Here is a 19,226-nt window from a genome sequence, read left to right as displayed (position 1 = left end):
CAGAATGGAACCATAGCCATACTAAAAAAAAGATTTTACGAACAAATAATGTAATAAAATTCATTTCTTCATGGGAGATACTGAAAACACATATGCTTTTGAACCGACCAGTTTTAATTCTTCATATACTCATTTTTTTCCAGGAGGAAATGGACACAAGCCCCATGGTTTCCTCCCTTCTCAGCAGCTTGGCCAACTACTCCAACCTTCCTCAGGGCAGCAAGGAGCATGAGGAGGCCGAGAACAACGAGGAGGCTGTCAAGAAGCCCATCAAGGTACCATCACAACCAACAGCAGGAATCGCAATACTGGGAAACTCAAGAAAAATAGCAACAGGGAGTCTTATTAAGGGAACCCAATAGCCTAGCAAGGGATGGGGTTCACATGTAAGGGGAGAGACAAGGAGCAGGGGGTCCAGTTACTGTACACTCTTCCCCGTCCATTTTCATTACTATAAACCTTTACGTTTTGGTCGTCTTGGAAAAATTAGTTCATCCGCATAATGTCCTCAATGCCCATCCCTACCTCCTTTCAATGTCTTTGCATTTTCCCTGTCTTCTTTTTCATCAGTCGCTTTCCCGCTTTTTGTATTAATTCTGGGGATTAAACCCTTATTCCCTGTATCCCATGAAACACCCTGTGTTTTTTCAGTTTGTAATTTACATACAAGCATACACATAGAATTTAAAGTTGCGGACATGATTTTGGCAGTAAAATCATTCCAATACAGATTGTTGCCATAAGATACTCTCAAGACTTTAGCAGAACTACAAGGTCTATAGGAATAAATTATATATAACTGCATATAAAATGTAAAATATAGCAGCATCCCACTGCAGGAGTAATCTCTCAATTCACATTTTTACAGCATGACTTATCATCCGGTTTTTGGAGAACAACACCAGATTTCTCAAGGGAATTGTACTTTGTAGTTGTTTTGAAAGAGGACTGACTTCAATTTATGGAAAGATAGTAATGTAAAAAAAAATGTACGGCATAAAATAACTTTTGGCAGTCCTTTAAAAGAGGCTTTGGGCTTTTTGGAAAGCAGAATGGGATTTGACCTCTTCTGTGAACACAGATTAAGCTTCCAAGTTCATATCCAGGGCAAATTAAAAGTACACAGGATTTAAAATGAACACCTAAATAGACATTATATAAATTTACACTGAGCTTGGGTACTCATCCATCCATGTAATGAGCAATTGATAATGCAAAGGTGTTACTCTTAAACATTTCTGACAAGTAATGATATTAGTCGGTCCACTAGAAGATATGTGTCCTCTGGAAAAAACCACACATGCCTGCATTGGTCACTGTATAAACGTTTGATAAACAGCCAAACCAGCCCAACTACTCCAATCAATTTTACAGATAAATTACATATACAGTTTACACTGTAGTGTAAAAGATTTGACCCTCTCCTACTTCTCTACTCCACTGTTGTTCTCATGTAATGCATGCACATTTCTCATAATCACTCTGGGCATGTTCTTCACACTAAAGAGACACGGTAGGTTATGTCATGCACATACTCATTTATCTCTGACCGTAGCAGGACTTGTTCAGCCAGGTCATGGGTGACAATTATGTTCGCTGCCCCTGTATGGCACTATTTGATAATTCACTGGGCAAGAGCAGAAACACATTAGGGCTGTCAGGTTGTGTAAGTGCAGCAAAGCGTGATGCTGGAATAAGCTCCTTTTCGGCTGTCAGCTTTATTGCACTGCACTTCAGGTCTCTGCGATGGGGACTTTTCTCTCGCTCGTTCATCTTCTCGCCCAGTCGGCTGCTGCTGAGATATGCTCTGTGAGACTGTGATATGTATTAATGAATCTGATATGCAGCACAGCTCATTTTCATTTTATTCTGGTGATTATCAGTGTCCCATCAAAAATTATTGCATATTCAGAATGTGATATCGAGTCATTGGTCATAGAGAGGTCAATAGACATGCATATAAGAATACAGACGGTATATGCTACACAGTTCAAATGTTTAAAAACCAGGCCATTTGTCCCGCATCCATTTCACATAACGAGTATAGGGGCATCCTACCTCAAGAAGTACAAGGCGCCAAGCAGGAGATTGCCTGGTCAGTATGGCATTCCTAAAAAGCTGACACATCCATCCATCCATCCATTTTCCAAACCGCTTATCCTACTGGGTCGCAGGGGGTCCGGAGCCTATCCCGGAAGCAATGGGCATGAGGCAGGGAATAACCCAGGATGGGGGGCCAACCCATCGCAGAAGCTGACACATATTGTATAATATATTATACAGCAAAAATAAATATAATTTCGAAAGCAAAATCCTTTAAGTTTTTAGAAAATAATATTTAAATGGGAAAATTCCATATTAAACACAAAAATATAAGCCTCAAACTGCAGGTAGATTTGTGGTAGAAATGTTGTGTCTTTGTATGGCGTTGAGGGGTCACATGCTTACATAGGACTGTACCACTTGCCTCCTTCTTGCTAGACTTTTACTGAGCAGTGATAAATATTGATTATCCTCAAAGCTTTTGAGTAACGAGAATTTCTGGTGTTTTTCTATCACAGGCTCCCCAGATGGGCACCTTGATGGGTGTCTACCTCCCCTGCCTGCAGAACATTTTTGGGGTAATTCTGTTCCTGAGGATGACCTGGGTAGTGGGCATCGGAGGGGTGTTGGGTTCCTTCATCATCGTTTTTATGTGCTGCTCTACAGTGAGTACAGCCGTCCTTCCAGCTACGGCCGCCTCTTAACAAAATGTGATACTAAAAGATGTTATTTACATAATTATGCAGTCACATCATGTTAAAAGACATGCATCAGCTATATTTCTGCTCTGAATATTCCTCCCACTATGTATCTGAGTATTTAATCTATTGATAAAGAGGAAGGTGAAATAATCATCACAAGTAGCATTACTTACAAGTATACTTACACAGAACTGCTGAAAATCTCACCAGTGCTACTCTACTGCACATTTAATCTTGGCTAGACTAGAGGCTGCAGTCCACTTGTCAATACCGTATCACCACCCCGCTGTTTTATCTATAGCTTCCAACATCAGATAACACTTAAAACAATTGCAGTCTAATCTCTTCCCTCCAGAGAACTGCCCCCCCCTCCTTCATTGTTACTCGATCACAGAGTCACTGAGAACAGGCAATGTGAATATTTGGCACACAGTTCCACACTTAAAGTCCACAATAAACTGATAAGAAGTATAACCAATATTCACAATAACCAGAAAGGTGTATGATGACAAACAGATTTATCCATCCATCCATCCATCCATTTTCCAAACCGCTTATCCTACTGGGTCGCGGGGGGTTCAGAGCTTATCCCGGATGCAATGGGCACGAGGCAGGGAACAACCCAGGATGGGGGGCCAGCCCATCGCAGGGCACACTCACACACCATTCACTCACACACGCATTCCTAAGGGTAATTCAGCAACTCCAATCAGCCTCAGCATGTTTTTGGACTGTGAGGGGAAACCGGAGTACCCGGAGGAAACCCCACGACGACATGGGGAGAACATGCAAACTCCACACACAGACAGATTTATCATTTTGTTAAATAATATTGAAATCTGAGTCTCTACTTTATAATTATTTGTGTCTTTCTATCTTTTTCGTTTATATTGTTTCTCTGTATTTTTCTTTCTTGTGGCTTGTGATGTTTCCCTGAACCACTGATCTTTGGCACAGTGCTGCACTGTCTGTTCTAACTGTTATGTCACTTCCTATTTTGGTGCGAATCTGTTGAGTCTCACTGGAGATGTAAGGTCTAGCTTTCTAGCTTATTTGTTTCTCTTCTATTCTCAGACGATGCTGACTGCTATTTCCATGAGTGCTATTGCCACCAACGGAGTTGTGCCAGGTGAGTGAATAAAACTGTATGTGTCAGGCCAATCTGTATTGTCTTTGGTGGCTAACAAAGTCATCTTCATAATCTACATACACACAGGCTTATTGAAATAAATTATTAAATGAATTTCATGAGAAATATGAACAATAACAGATGTGAATTTATTAACCAATTGCAGTCAAGATCAGATGAGTTGGAGGTTAATCAACATCGCCGTGCATCACATTGAATGTACAGCTTTATGAAGGATAAAGTGCTGTTGTTCGAATGTTGAAGAAAGGACCAGTTTAGTTTTTACTTTTTAACTTAATTTATTAAACTAATTTATGAAATTTAAATACATAAAAGCTCCCAAATCTCTTGGTTACTGTTCTCCTTCAGTAACCCGAGTTAGTTATAGAATATTATGCAAAATTGTGCATGATTTCACTACTTGGTACTCGGTAATCAAATGAACCACGTAATTAGCATAATTATCATCGTTTGATATTTATAACAGGAAACCAAAACAATTTATTAAGGATGTAACATAAAAACAGAGACTTATCAGAACAAATATTTTTCACTTGCTCTACGTGTAAGACTATGAGAGGACACCATGCCTGACGGATGTTTTTTTGCAAATTCCAGCTGGTGGCTCCTACTACATGATCTCTCGTTCGCTGGGGCCTGAGTTTGGGGGGGCCGTTGGCATTTGTTTTTACCTGGGTACCACATTTGCTGGGGCCATGTACATCCTGGGCTGCATTGAGATCCTGTTGGTAAGAAAACATGAATACATTTCTTTATTTAACTCTTCTGGAATACCCTATACTCTACTGTAATACCTCCAGCGTATTTACGGAAAATCTGCATGGTCCCACTGTCTTTTTCATAAAATGTAAAATTTTCTCCTCTGGGAGTATTATATGCCTATGCATTTAATTATGAGCATTCTGGGTATTCTACAACTTTCCAAAACTCCAGAATTGGCTTATATACAATTATGGTGTTCTATAAGATGAATCTCACATTGGTTTGTAAGTGATTTCGGGTCAGAAATGTTTCAGTTTTTCTTCACAGAGCAACGCACCTAAATGTGCTGGTCCATAGGGGAATACTCTTGATGCTCAGCTTTGTTTGGGAAGTATTAATTTTCACAAAATTTACTCCATTCCTGAAAATACGAGTAAAAAAAAAAAAAAAAAAAAAAAACAAAGAAAATGTACAAGAACTGTACTGGAGTAAATTTCAGACGTTCAGCATTAAAAAAAAAATCTTGATCTAAAAAAGCAATTTTAAAAATATTAAATTTGGTAAAGGCTTGATGATTACCTCAGCTCAATTTCAAACGGTCGGCTGCAATTCAATTTTTTTCCATGACCCGAATATTTTTATAGCAAAATTTTGCATGACATGAGGTTCTTTTCAGAGAGAATTTCCTATAAAAAAATACAGTTTAGCGATATTTTTTTTTTTTGCATACACTTGAAGTCGATGTATAAACAATCAAGTAATGTACATGTAAGCTTACAGTATACAAGCAGCACATTTATAAGCAGCTAGCCTGTAGTTTGACTTGTTATTTGAAATATCTAATGCATTCGGTTTTATAAGACACTTTGAATACACTGTTGGGGCTAAAAGGAGGTTCATTTGTCTGTAGTTGCTCTGCATTTGTCCTGTAGTGCTGTAGCAGTGGTATTGTGCTGTTGTCATGAGAACTACTCTAACTAGACATTAAAGGGTAATAACAGATGTTTTATATTAATTTTTTCCATGATGAGCATGTGCTGCCTACTGGTTTGTCTCACTTAATCTAGGCTGTTTACTGGATTACCATAGTGGTGGATTATGTCTATCCCATAATGATCCTCCATTGCTGTCCTAATTTCCAGATATTCCCATTAAAGAGGTGACACTCACTAGAGGGACAATATCAGAACACAATGTCCTTGAAACAAAGCAGCCATTGCTACTTTTGTGCTGCTATTGTCTTTTTTTGTTCCGTTTTATTTTCACCATAAAAAACACTTGAGGCAAGTGAATCTCAGTTAGGATTAAACACGAGTCTATGTAGAGCTAATGTTTCTGTATGAAAAAGCCTGATAAAAACTGATGAATGTTTTCATTCTAATATCATAATTTGTTTGGAAATCACATAAGCATATTTCAAGCAATCGGACTAGTCAAAGTAGTCAAATCATACTAAAATGTTTGTGTTCGGATTATATCATGTTGCTTCAATAATGCTTTAATGAAATGGCTTTTTTAAGCCTTTTACACACGTGTATTTAGCAAATTACTCAAGATTCCTAACTGGGACCCATAAGCTTCAGGATATTTGTCATGGTCAATAAATATCTGTAAACCCAGGAACAGCCAAAACTGTTATCGTTTGCAGTACTTTGTGTGAATATTTCAGGACTGTTTGGCATTAAAAGAAAGTTCGCGGCTGGTGTTTTGTCACTTTTTTCATTCTCTGTTTCTTCCACAGATTTACATTGTGCCTCAGGCGGCTATTTTTCAAATCGAGGGCCTCGAGGGGCCCGAGGCGGAGGCAGCTCTGCTTAACAACATGCGCGTCTACGGCACCTGTGTCCTGAGCTTCATGGCCCTGGTGGTTTTCGTCGGTGTCAAATACGTTAACAAGCTGGCTCTCGTTTTCCTGGCCTGTGTGATTCTCTCAATCTTCGCTGTCTATTCTGGAGTCATCAAGACAGCTATTGATCCGCCAGATTTCCCGTGAGTGCAGCTCCTCTCATGTTCTTTGACAAAAAGGCCCGTGACACAGCAGTACACGTAGCCATCGCTAAAGTTTGCTTGCCTTTGTGCCTCCTGTAGAATCTGCCTTTTGGGGAACCGTGCTCTGATTAGAAAGGGCTTCGATGTGTGTGCTAAATTTATTGAGAAAGAGAACGGCACAGTCACAACCAGACTTTGGAGGATCTTCTGCGACTCTGAGTTCCTCAATGCTACCTGTGATGATTATTTCACTAACAACAATGTGACGGAGATTCAGGGCATTCCAGGGATAACCAGCGGCATCTTGGCAGGTAAAAGCCCACATATACCCACATATACAAAGTGCAAGTAAAATGTAAAACCAGTTTATTGACTCCTATTTGACTAAGCGTCCGTGAAAGTCATAAATAGAAATGTATGTTTTGAATGGAGTCATCTTTTTGTCAACTACTTCTCTCTTTCATTATCTGTTAATTACAGAGAACCTATTTGGTAACTACATGGACAAAGGTATGATCCTAGAGAAGAAAGGCATCCCATCTCTGACAATCCCAGACGCTCCTTTGACCAACACCAACCGCTATGTCTTGTCTGATATTACCAGCTTCTTCACTCTGTTAGTTGGGATCTACTTTCCATCAGTCACAGGTCAGTTTCACGTTAAGGTCACTTTTTTCCTCCTCATGGGTAAAGAACTATTAAGCTCTACCTGTGTCCAGTGTTCTGGTGAAAGTCCCTGTGTACTCCATACAAAGATAAAAATATAATTTTATGCATATATCTACAGAAGCACACTCTGTCAGCCATACCCATGCACACTGTGTTTCTCTGCCAGAAGCTGGATGCAACATGTACTTTTATCTATATAAAATTTTATTGTGATATTCTTAGTCTTTTCCTTACAAATAATCAAAAATCTTCCAGGCGTTGAAGGCAACAGCACAAGAAATCAGATCATTATATCACACACATGTGCATTTTACAAATATGGGTATTTGTTGACTCGTTGGCAGACACACAAACATTGTACAACTATAAACGTTTATTGGAACTCCTCATCGTCATTCTTTCAGGGATCATGGCTGGTTCCAACCGCTCAGGAGATCTGCGAGATGCTCAGAAGTCCATCCCAATTGGCACCATCATGGCCATTGCCACCACGTCCACTGTCTGTATCCTTCTCTGTGGACTGTGGCTTAACTGTTTCCTACAGAACAGAAGCTTCTGACCTACCTTTGCAGCACACAGCATTCTCCTCGAAATATTCCAAAGGGCACAAAGCAGGCTCGCATATCATTCGTTTCCGTAGGGTGCTTGTCAGTTATTTTTTTTTAAGTACATCATTCCCTTTCAGCTCTGTGTACGGAGTCTTCTGGTTATCATTTATTGTTCTGATTATTTATTCGTTTATCTATTAAGAAACAGAAAACGTCCAAGCGTGCTGCATCTCTAAAAATCCCTGGGGAGGAGTAGCAGAGATTTACTTGACACTCACGTTCTTAGCTGGGGAGGACAGAGCAGGCTGTATGTAGGGGCTGGACAGAGGGGTAGCCTGGCCAGGGGAGGGCAGATTGGAAGAGGACCAGCGCATGGTGTGAGAGAGCTGTGAGGGGGGGCTTTCCAAGCAGCATCGGAGTAGGCCAAGGGGATTAAGGAAGTCATCCTGCTTGTTGGCATTCTCCGGGAGAGAGACACGGCACGAGCGGGCCGAAAGCTCAGGCCAGACCATCCTCGGAGAGGCTGCCTTTTCCTTTGGCCTTGGCGGGCTGGCCACATGGCAGCCCCATAGATCCCTGCCTCTCTTCAGCCGCCCTGCATGTTGCTGGCTGGTGAGCAGCCAGGACAGTCGGGTGAAAAGTGGGGCACAGATGGAGGCAATGTTGACAGGGCAGTGACGGTGCCACCCTGCGCCTGCTCACGAACTGTAACGCGGTCGTGTCCAGGTGGAAGCAAATATGCAGGATTATACATTTTGTAGCGTTCTGTCTATGTACCTTTACGCCATATTCCAGATATGTCCTGTGTGGTACTGTTTGGTGCCTGCATCGAAGGAGTGGTACTGAGGGATAAGTAAGTCTGATTTTATCCACACAAATTGGGAAGGGGAATATTAATATTAGTGTAGTATTCGTAGCGTAAATTAGATATTAAGAGGAGGTGAACCTCACATATTTCATGTCCCTGTATGCAGATTTGGTGAAGCAGTTAATGGCAATCTGGTGATTGGAACACTGGCTTGGCCATCGCCATGGGTGATTGTGATTGGCTCCTTCTTCTCAACCTGTGGGGCAGGTTTACAGAGTTTGACTGGGGCTCCCCGCCTCCTACAGGCCATTGCACGTGATGGTATTGTTCCCTTCCTCCGGGTGAGTATGAGTTTCAACCATTATTGACTTAGGTCACTAAATATGTATCTAAAAAAGCCACAAGTCCTTTTGTTTGTGTAGGTTTTTGCCTATACATGCATATTTGTCTGAATGCAGAAATGACCATGTACAGGGTTTGTGTAGCTTTATTCTTTATGCATTTCAGTGACAGGATTTGTTTCAGTGTGTAGGAACGAACGTTTGTTAGATGATGCCTTAGCAGAATGTGGATTTGTAATCGCACCCGTGCTTACCATGGTGTTCCTATTTTTTATTTTATTCACCTTTATTTAACCAGGCAAGACAGATTAAGAACATGTTCCTTATTTACAACTGTGGCCTGGAAAGGGCAAAGCCTTTAAAAAAATTTAAAATAAAGCATTTTAAGAAAAATACATATATACAATATAAACAAATTTACGAAAGGAAAAGAAAATAGAAAAAATAAATAATAATGATAATAATAATAATAGATAAATAAAGAAAGAAATGAAGCAAGAAACAGTGAATATGTTGCATATTTACGGAAAAATGTCATAAAATATTATATAAACAATAAGAATGTTGGAGCAGCAATGAAAAGAGCAGCAGTGAGTTGGAGCAGCTAGTCTAAATAACAGCGACACACGTCTTTATAATAAGCTGAAATCCGAGATTGGAAAGCTGATTTATGAATGAAATTATCCAGTTTTAACATTTTCTGCAGGTCATTCCAGTCTCTAGCAGCAGCGTTCTGAAAAGACGACAGGCCAAGTGCAGAAGTAGCCTTAGGAACTGTCAACAGAATCAAATTAGCAGATCGAGTATTATACACAGAAGTAGAAAAGTGTAACAAATCCTGTAAGTAAGGAGGGGAAAAACCAACAAGAGTTTTGTAAATAATCATAAGCCAATGGATTTTACGGCGGGTGTACAATGAAGACCAGTTGAGAGAAGAATACAGGGTACAATGATGGGTTTTAAAATCCTACAGGCCATATGGGATGCTGTATAGTCAGTGTCTTTTCTCGCCGCCTTCGTTTGATTCATTCGTTTGTTGCTCGTAGGTCTTCGGTCACGGCAAAGCGAACGGAGAGCCCACCTGGGCCTTGCTCCTCACTGCCTGCATCTGTGAAATTGGGATCATCATCGCCTCCCTAGATGCAGTTGCACCTATCCTGTCAATGTAAGTGCTTTCCTAAAAACAACAAAAAAAAGCTCTTTGTTGACCCAGAACATTGTAAGCTTGATTGCCACACACTCCTGCGACACATTTACTCTCAGAGGACAAAAGTTCTGGATTAAAAGCCGTGAAAGCTGAAGGAAGGAGTAACTCGGCACATTATGTGGCAATGCCGGTTCCCCTGCAGGTTCTTTCTGATGTGCTACATGTTCGTTAACCTGGCCTGTGCCCTGCAAACTCTGCTCTGTACCCCAAACTGGAGGCCACGCTTCAAGTACTACCACTGGTGAGTCTGACAGACCTTCAGTGGCCAGTGATGGCAGACACTATGCCTTTTGCTTGCCAAACTAACAGGACCTGAGTTTTAGCAGTGTACCAAAATGTCTTCTGTGTGTGCATATACCATCTGATAAAAAACATTATTATTTCATTCCATTCATAGCAGTAAATATATGAGATGTTGAACAGACTGTCTGGAAGATAAAAAACAAATGACAACCGTAAATAAGTTATTCACAGCAACTGTGATGGATCAGACTGACAGGTATTAAACTCTATAATGATAATTGTATACAGGCATGTGACTCTACGTTCCACTTTGACCTGCAGGGCGCTGTCCTTCCTGGGTATGAGCTTATGTCTGTCACTCATGTTCATTTGCTCCTGGTACTACGCCATTGTTGCCATGGTGATTGCTGGCTGCATTTACAAATACATCGAGTTCCGTGGGTGAGTAAAATACAAGATATAATAGTTAAATTTAAAAAAAGGGAAAGCCAAGGCCAGTAGGAGATGGGGATGGGTAGAAAAGGGCATTCTTCTCCAACAGTTAAGGCATGAGTCATAGAATCAGGCCGAGCCGAGAAGGTTTTGTTTGAGGAGTAGTACGTATATACCAGCATTAGCTTCATTTGCACTGCATTTGTGATGCTTTAGAGAAGCACGGCTGACCAGTGCTAGGAAGGTTACTTTAAAAACATATTCCGTTATGGATTACAGAATACATGCTCCATAATGTAAATTGTAACATATCCTGCTAGATTACTCCACATTAGTACCATAAGGCCAATTAAAAAAAAAATTGGTTCTCGTCCTTTATTTTTGGAGGGGGTGGGTTGGACGGGCGGGATTTTTTTTTTTTTATTTATTTTTTTTACAAATTTTGATTGACTGTTTGGACTTTCAAATATGTAAGAAAATACATATTTGAAAATACGTACCGAAGAGAGCAGACCTACTTAGTACACCTCCTCAGCCCATCTCAGGTAGAGACAAATTTAGGTTCATGAAACCATTCCAAGACTAGGATTACACAATGTGGATCAATCGTCGATGTGGAATGCGCGGGAAATTCAAATTTCGTCATTCTTGGGCATTTTCCATGCGATTTTTACAAAATAAAAAATTAAAAAAATTCGGGTCGGAGGCATTTCGGCGGGTCGGGCGGGGACGAGAACCAATTTTTTTTTTTAAGTGGCCTAATCTAAATATTTTGCATTACTTTCCAAACTTCAACATAAACATAATTGATACTAAAGATAAATAAAATAATAAAAATTTTTGGTTACTTTCAAATTATTCCGTTGATGCTGACAACAATTTGACTTTCAGCAAACAGAACTCTATATCTCTTTAGTTAGTATGTGTTTTCTTGTTTCCTTTTTAACACTGGGGCATGGATGCCACCTCCAAATAGACAATCATTGAATACATTTTGAATATCATGAATTCAAAAGTTCAAAGAATGTACATTGAAACTGAAAGTAATCTCTGGAGTAATATATCTGGTTTTGAAAAGTAATTCTATTTTGTCTATGTAAATTTATAAGGTGACACTAATGTGACACAATTACTCTTATTTTGTAATCTAAATATATAACACTGCTACATGTATTCTGTTACTTGCTTACGTAACGCTACATGTATTCCGTTACTTGCTTACGTAATGCTACATGTATTCCGTTACTGGCTTATGTAACGCTACATGTATTCCGTTACTTGCTTATGTAACGCTACATTCACTAAGCCTGCAGCTAGCTGTCTTCTGTTGACTTGGATGATTGCAGAGCAGAGAAAGAGTGGGGAGATGGAATCCGCGGGCTGTCCCTCAGCGCGGCTCGCTTCGCGCTCATGAGGCTGGAGGAGGGCCCACCCCATACCAAGAACTGGCGGTGAGGCTCAACATGTTGTCATATGCACTGCAATTAGCGTGTTTTCCATCGCTGTCATGACTGTAGCCTTTATTCTTTATTCTTTTCACAGAATGATATACCTTTATTCTTTTCACAGAATGATATCTATTGAAGGGGCGGCATGGTGGTGCAGTGGTTAGCACTGTTGCCTCGCACCTCTGGGACCCGGGTTCGAATCTCCGCCTGGGTCACATGTGTGTGGAGTTCGCATGTTCTTCCCATGTCGTCGTGGGGTTTCCTCCGGGTACTCCGGTTTCCCCCCACAGTCTAAAAACATGCTGAGGCTAATTGGACTTGCTAAATTGCCTGTAGGAATGCATGTGTGAGTGTGCCCTGCGATGGGCTGGCCCCCCATCCTGGGTTGTTCCCAGCCTTGTGCCCATTGCTTCTGGGATAGGCTCCGGACCTCCCGCGACCCAGTAGGATAAGCGGTTTGGAAAATGGATGGATGGATGGATATCTATTGAGTTACAAGCTACTTAAATCGGAACCAGCAGATCACAACTATTGCTGTTCAGACTAAAACATTCAAATTCCCAAAAGAGCTGTAATAATATTCAAAGAAAGTCTTTTAAAGTGATGTCCATTTTAGACATCTGTGTGTCCTCACACTAGGCCTCAGCTGCTGGTTCTGGTCAATGTGGATGAGGAGCAGAACATGGAGCAACCGCGGATGCTATCCCTGACCAGCCAGCTTAAGGCAGGCAAGGGCCTAACCATTGTAGGCACTGCACTTGAGGGAACATTCCTCAACAACTACCCCCAGGCACAGCGGGCAGAGCAGGTCAGCGCCGTAAATACTGCACTACCTAGATTTAAAGGAAAAGCACTCAAAGCGTATACCTTGATTACATCTGTAACTTGGGTCCTCTTAGTCTTTGCGGAAGATGATGGAGATGGAGAGGGTTAAGGGCTTCTGCAAGGCAGTCACCTCCTCCAACATCCGTGATGCCACATCCCAGATAATCCAAGCAGTCGGACTGGGAGGCCTGCGACACAATACTGTGCTGGTGAACTGGCCTCAGAACTGGAAACAGTCTGAGAACCACCAGCCCTGGAGAAACTTTATTGGTAAGTCAAATAAGTAAGAAGAAGATGTTGAGTTTAATCTGACTGATACAGTGAACCGTGCTACAGGGAGGCAGGAGTCAGTAACAGGGAGTCACTCATGTGTGCAGAGCTGGTGAGGGAGACCACTGCAGCCCATCTCGCTCTTCTGGTGCCAAAAAACATCTGTGCTTTCCCGTCTAATGGGGAACGCTTCACTGAGGGATTCATCGACGTCTGGTGGATCGTCCATGATGGGGGCATGCTCATGTTGTTGCCCTTTCTCCTACGCCAGCACAAGGTACGAAACTCCAGTTTCATTGGTGTGGAGACAATTGTTATTGTCTTGCTGGATAGAACACTCAGTGCTTTCTCTCCTTAAACATGCACGCCTGCAGACTTGTCATTTGGAAAGGTGAGCATGTTATGCGTTTTAAGGGTGAACTATGATTGGCTTCACCCTGTAAACAGGTCTGGAAAAAGTGCAAGATGCGCATTTTTACTGTGGCCCAAATGGATGACAACAGCATTCAGATGAGGAATGATCTCATTACCTTCCTATATCATCTCCGTATTGATGCTGCAGTGGAAGTGGTGGAGATGGTAGGTGTACATTTTTATTTTTCAGATAATGATCAAAGTAGCTCAGTTGAGAATATCCTCATATAAACACACCAATCTTATTTAAACATTCAGAAGTTCTATTTTAAGTGAAATGTGTGGTATAGGTTTTACCTTCCTATAAATATAAAATGTCAGTACAGTGGTACTTTGGAACACGAACTTAATTTGTTTCAGAAGGCTGCTCGAGTTGTGTTTTGGTCGAGGTCCAAGTTGAATTTCCCCATAAGAAATAACGTTAATGAACTTAATCCACTACAGACCACCAAATGACTCTCTACTTAAACTTATCTGCCTACCTAGCTAATGATTAAACGGATTAACAATCAATATTAAACTAATACACACATGGAAAAAGCAGACAATCAAAAGCAAAAAAACATTAAATAAATGACAATTCCATACTCCGAAGCAAGAGCAGACATACATGCACGACCTTCAAGTCGCGCTATAATATCCTATTTAAGTTGCTCTACAGTTACTCTTACTTTCCTCTTTGGTTTGCTGCTGTTACTGCTCACTTTCCTAGGGGCTGTGATTACTGTATCACTAAATGTACTGAAAAAATGAATTTTCGGTCAAGTTGTGGCTAGATTTTTTTCAACCGACCCGTTCCAGGTCCGAATTGGTAGAGTTGAATGCACCTCTGTAGCAGGAACAGTCGAGCTCCAACATTTCGGTCGAGGTTCACGTCGAAAAAAATTCAACAGACCCGTTTGACGTCCGAGTTGGTCGAGTTAAGAGGCGCCTGAGTTCCAAGGTTCTTCTGTATTAGGAAGAGTGGCGACAAGGTCATTTGCGAGGTGCTTCTTATCTCAGCAAATGGTACTTAAAATATATGGTTATTCAATGAGAATTGATAGAGTAACACATGAAATCATCACCCCACCATCTGCGGTGGGTTGGCGCCCCATCCTGGGCTGTTTGCTGCCTTGTGCCCGTAGCCTCCGGGGTAGCGTCTGGACCTCCTGCGAGCCTGAATAGGACAAGCATTCACAGAAGATTTATGGATGGATGGATGGATGGATGGATGGATTAACCATGGCCTCTCTTTCATCAGCAAGACAGTGATATATCAGCCTACACATATGAGAAGACTCTTGTGATGGAACAGCGGTCGCAGATCCTCAAAGAGATGCATCTGACGAAAACTGAACGTGAAAGAGAAGTAGGACGTCATTCATTTCCTTTATTCTGTATTGTGTGTCCATTTAAATGGAATCATGAAAAGGCGAAACATTGTGTTTTTACATTTTGCATTCACATTTGTTTTAAAGATGCTATTATCCAAAACAATATACATTTCTCTTTTATTCTTGTTTTTTTTAAAAAAAATAAAAAGTTGGAGGTTAAGGTCCTTGCTCAAGGACCCAATGGTGAAATAGCATTTAAAAAATTGGCACAAAATAAAGCTTTGAAGTGGTTCGATTCATTCATTTGTAATTTGTACATGAATTTGTAAATGCAAGCACAAATATTTTATGCAAATTTAAAATAAAGGACACTTGTCAGATCCAATATAAACTTTCACTGGAGGAATTGTAAATTAAATGGTGTCCACGCACCATTTTATGTCATGAAAATTTCACAGATCAATAAAATGGCTGGGGGGAGGATTGCCAGTGAATTTCATAAGGTTAACCACTTCCATTATATTTCAGTTGCTAACAGACCTCATGAATGTGAGAGGCTGTAAACATTGAAAGTCAGGGTCTGTACCATCCGACCCTGCCCTTCGTGTCCCCTCTCTGTTTGGCCAGCAGGTGTTGCTGGCCATCCTGTTCTCCACCCTGTCTCTTGTCCTTGAAGCCCCTATTGTGTTTTCCCTGTTCCCTGAACTGCTTCTTAGTTCAAAGGCTGAGCCTTTGGCTATTAAACCCTTTGGTTATGAGTTTGAGGCTCAAACCTCGTTTGTTTGTTTGCATGTATTAGATTTTTGTTCCTTGTGTTTATTCTCTATTATTTTTATTGTCCCTTAGCTTGTGGTTTGTGTTCTGTTTTGGTTTTTGTATTACTTGTCTTGTTATATTCCAGGTGTTAGATTCTGTTTCCTAGTTTCCCTGTTAGTCCTCTTAGTTCCTTGATTAAGTTTATTAGATCCACCTGTTTCCTATTTCCTTGTGCCTCATGATTGATTGTTCTGTCTGATTGCTTGCTGTTCTGTGATTGGTTAATTCTTTCATGTTTCACTCCTGCTTTTTCATTGCCCAGTTCAGTTTGTGTATTTAAGTATTCATTTTTTTTGCTCTGCAACCCATTTGTCTTATCCTAAGGTTTCTTGTTATTTGGTTCCCCTGTGTTGCTTTTTTTTGGTACCTCTTTTGGTCCCTTTGTTTCTGGTTTTGTTTAATTTCCTTAAGCCGCTTTGTTGTCTTGGAGCTGTAGAGTGCCTACTTTATGCCTGCACCACGCCCCACTGCCATGACAAACGTGCTTTATTTTTGAAAATTAACCAACCCCTTCGCAAAACCTCCAGCCTTAGGAACCCCTAATCTAAATGAAACAAACAGGCACTTTGGAAGTGAAACTGTACATTTTTCTGTTCATCTATTTCATTTCACTTGCTGCTAATGTCGAATTGAGGGTTTATGTTTCTAAAAGACAGAATTGTTAACTGAGCCCGAATGCAGAAAAGAAATAAAAATGAGCTCTGAAATGTGATTATGTGATATGAAAAGGAATATATAATGAAAGTGAATATATATATCTTCACTGAATGTGCGGTTTTGCCAATTTATGCAAATTCTTTGCCAAAAAAAGCATGGAGAACTCCACAAGTTGCGTCACAAATTCTGAGAAAAGCAGCTGTATAGTCAAGCATTTTTTGCCAAAAAAATCTGTGAGATCCCAGTGGGACTGCTTACAGAATAAGGAGTAAGCCCAAATGCTTCCAAATGCTTATCCGGTATAGCATAATGAAGAAGTCATCAGTTCTAAAGAGACAGAAAGGGCTGATAACCAGCCATTGCAATGAACCTACTGTAGAACACACCACAAAGCACACTGAAAGGGTGATGAATGAGAGCAAGAAGAGCTGTGATTGGCTGTGAGGTTTGGCTGTGACTGTACTGGGAGTTACTCTATTGACTGGTGTGACTGGTGAAGAGGAATGACATGAATATGTTAAAAGAGGTGAAAATACAAAAATCAGGCATGTTTAGATAGTCAAGAGGTACTTGGTGAAAAGGAGCTTAATCTTCATTAGAAGCATCAAGGTGATAACGTGTGATAACGTGTGATAACGTGGCACTTTTCAGTAATGAAGAGGAGAAGAGAAATGTTTTGTCATATTTTGTCAGGCTGAGGATATCTGAAGCTTCAATCTTTATGTCAGATTTATTTTGATTTCAATAGCTTCTGAAATCATTCTGAGAATAGTTTATGAATCTACAAAAAAACATACATAATAAATGAAAACCGTATAAAAGTAATTAAGGTTCAGAATTATAATTATAAATTAAAGTAAAATAATTTCAGTTTAAAACTAACAAAAAAAAAACCACTATACTGATTTTCTGTATTAATTTGGTGAATGGACATATTAAAATTATCAGACTGCCACTGTTTTGTGACTCATATTAAACTTAGCATTCTGTGATTTACACTCATTCTTCTGTCCTCAGATCCAGAGCATCACGGATGTTTCTCGGGGATCCATCCGTCGTAAGAACCCTGCCGGTGTAGGTACCCAGCCAGGCGGGAAGGAGGAGAAGCCCATGGCCAGCAATGAAAAACCAGAAGAGGAGGTAACTGTTTTACCGTCTTTCCCCTCCAGGACCTCTCCACCCCTCCCTGATCCTGAGCACGCTGATAATAATGGAGATGTACTGTAGTCTCTTTGAGTGTGCAGTATTTTAAACTGCTGTTAGCTTTCTCACGCTCGGATGAGGGTGATATTTTGAAAGCTTCCTAAGCCTCTTGAGCAGATCTTGTATGTTCCCCTCTTCCGTTTTCACCCTTTTCCTGCCAAAATAGATGCATCTTATTGACAACAAGAATTCCACACTGACCCCAACCAGCCCAGTGTCCCCTGCTGAGGGCCCCAAAGCCTCAGGGGACATGACATGGACAGAGAAATGTGATGGACTCAAGGACCAACCACCAGCAAACGTCTCGGCGGGAATCAAGGACATCTTCAACATGAAGCCGTGAGTCTCCTGCCTGTCTCACATCAGCTCTTACCCTCAAATATGTTGCTTAGCGAATCAAAATTCTATCAAAGTGTTGTGTTGAACTATTTCTGAAGGGACATCATGGTTTCCACTGAAGTTAAAATATACATATTTTAAAAGAGAGAGAGAGGTAAGGGAGCATGCGCTGATTACAGCACACTGCTGCATCCACCACACGACAGCCCACCTCAGGGGTGAGAACCTGGGTGCGGGCATGTAGTGGGCAGCTCCACACACCAGCACTAATGCAACAGTTTGAGTTTTTTTCCGGTGGCTGGGGTGCCAATCTGGCCACCAACCCCAAAGTTTCCCTGTAAGTTGGAGGACCTCCTTACAGGGCTGGATGCAGATTAACACCATACCCAGGACAAAGCAATTGCAGGTTAAGGGCCTTGCTCAAGGGCCCAGTGGAGTAGGATCACTCACAGGATTCAAACCAACAACCTTCCGATTGATAATATAGAGCCCTAGCCTCAGAGCCACATCTCAGCCTACGATTTTGAAAAAGAACACATTTTATATTTAATTCCAGTCTTTTATTTCAATCATGCTAATTTCTTTATTTCTGATCTTCTCCTTACCATGCTTCAGAGAATGGGAGAATCTGTGAGTAAATGTTGCTGCTTATACAATACTGTAATTACTGCAGTGTATTTAATAGCTGATAGTTAACATAACATTTTCACTTACTGTCGTTTTTATTACCATATCAGGAACCAGTTCAACGTGAGACGTATGCACACTGCACTCAAACTGAATGAAGTCATTGTGAATAAGTCCAAAGAAGCAAAGCTTGTTCTGCTTAATATGCCTGGTCCACCTAAGAACCGTACAGGTGAGGAGAATTGTATCCTTCACATTGCAAAGTCGGAACTATGTCAGCTGCATTGTAGGAGTTCTGCAGTGGTGGAACTCAGACAGAAATAAGATTCAAAGTTTTTTTATCACTGCATACCCTGATAAAAAATAAATAATTTAAGCAGGTTCCAGCAAGAGGACATGACCGTCTAAGACCGTCTTAGACCAGCCAAAACCAGTTTGCAGCAAAAGCTGGCTTTTTCAACAGGGTAATGTTTAAAGA

The 19,226-nt window shown here is 40.8% G+C and overlaps 1 protein-coding gene across 1 annotated transcript in view; it reads left to right on the top strand.

Annotated features, from left to right (window-relative positions):
• Nucleotides 1–19,226, top strand: part of LOC125745256 (solute carrier family 12 member 5-like) — a 50,908-nt gene that overhangs the window by 24,339 nt on the left and 7,343 nt on the right. The window contains exons 3-25 of the mRNA XM_049017914.1: nucleotides 144–275; nucleotides 2,562–2,708; nucleotides 3,819–3,873; nucleotides 4,492–4,622; nucleotides 6,338–6,585; nucleotides 6,685–6,896; nucleotides 7,066–7,233; nucleotides 7,659–7,757; nucleotides 8,598–8,655; nucleotides 8,777–8,951; nucleotides 9,998–10,116; nucleotides 10,301–10,399; nucleotides 10,723–10,842; nucleotides 12,180–12,284; nucleotides 12,921–13,089; nucleotides 13,181–13,376; nucleotides 13,484–13,653; nucleotides 13,824–13,955; nucleotides 15,034–15,141; nucleotides 17,597–17,719; nucleotides 17,949–18,121; nucleotides 18,737–18,751; nucleotides 18,859–18,992. Coding sequence (XP_048873871.1) covers nucleotides 144–275; nucleotides 2,562–2,708; nucleotides 3,819–3,873; nucleotides 4,492–4,622; nucleotides 6,338–6,585; nucleotides 6,685–6,896; nucleotides 7,066–7,233; nucleotides 7,659–7,757; nucleotides 8,598–8,655; nucleotides 8,777–8,951; nucleotides 9,998–10,116; nucleotides 10,301–10,399; nucleotides 10,723–10,842; nucleotides 12,180–12,284; nucleotides 12,921–13,089; nucleotides 13,181–13,376; nucleotides 13,484–13,653; nucleotides 13,824–13,955; nucleotides 15,034–15,141; nucleotides 17,597–17,719; nucleotides 17,949–18,121; nucleotides 18,737–18,751; nucleotides 18,859–18,992 — 3,088 coding nt within the window. The remainder of the gene's footprint in view (nucleotides 1–143; nucleotides 276–2,561; nucleotides 2,709–3,818; nucleotides 3,874–4,491; nucleotides 4,623–6,337; nucleotides 6,586–6,684; nucleotides 6,897–7,065; nucleotides 7,234–7,658; nucleotides 7,758–8,597; nucleotides 8,656–8,776; nucleotides 8,952–9,997; nucleotides 10,117–10,300; nucleotides 10,400–10,722; nucleotides 10,843–12,179; nucleotides 12,285–12,920; nucleotides 13,090–13,180; nucleotides 13,377–13,483; nucleotides 13,654–13,823; nucleotides 13,956–15,033; nucleotides 15,142–17,596; nucleotides 17,720–17,948; nucleotides 18,122–18,736; nucleotides 18,752–18,858; nucleotides 18,993–19,226) is intronic.

The sequence above is a fragment of the Brienomyrus brachyistius genome, chromosome 6 (assembly GCF_023856365.1).
Source record: "Brienomyrus brachyistius isolate T26 chromosome 6, BBRACH_0.4, whole genome shotgun sequence".
NCBI classification, from domain to species: Eukaryota; Metazoa; Chordata; class Actinopteri; order Osteoglossiformes; family Mormyridae; genus Brienomyrus; species Brienomyrus brachyistius.
This window is presented reverse-complemented; position numbering and strand designations above follow the sequence as displayed.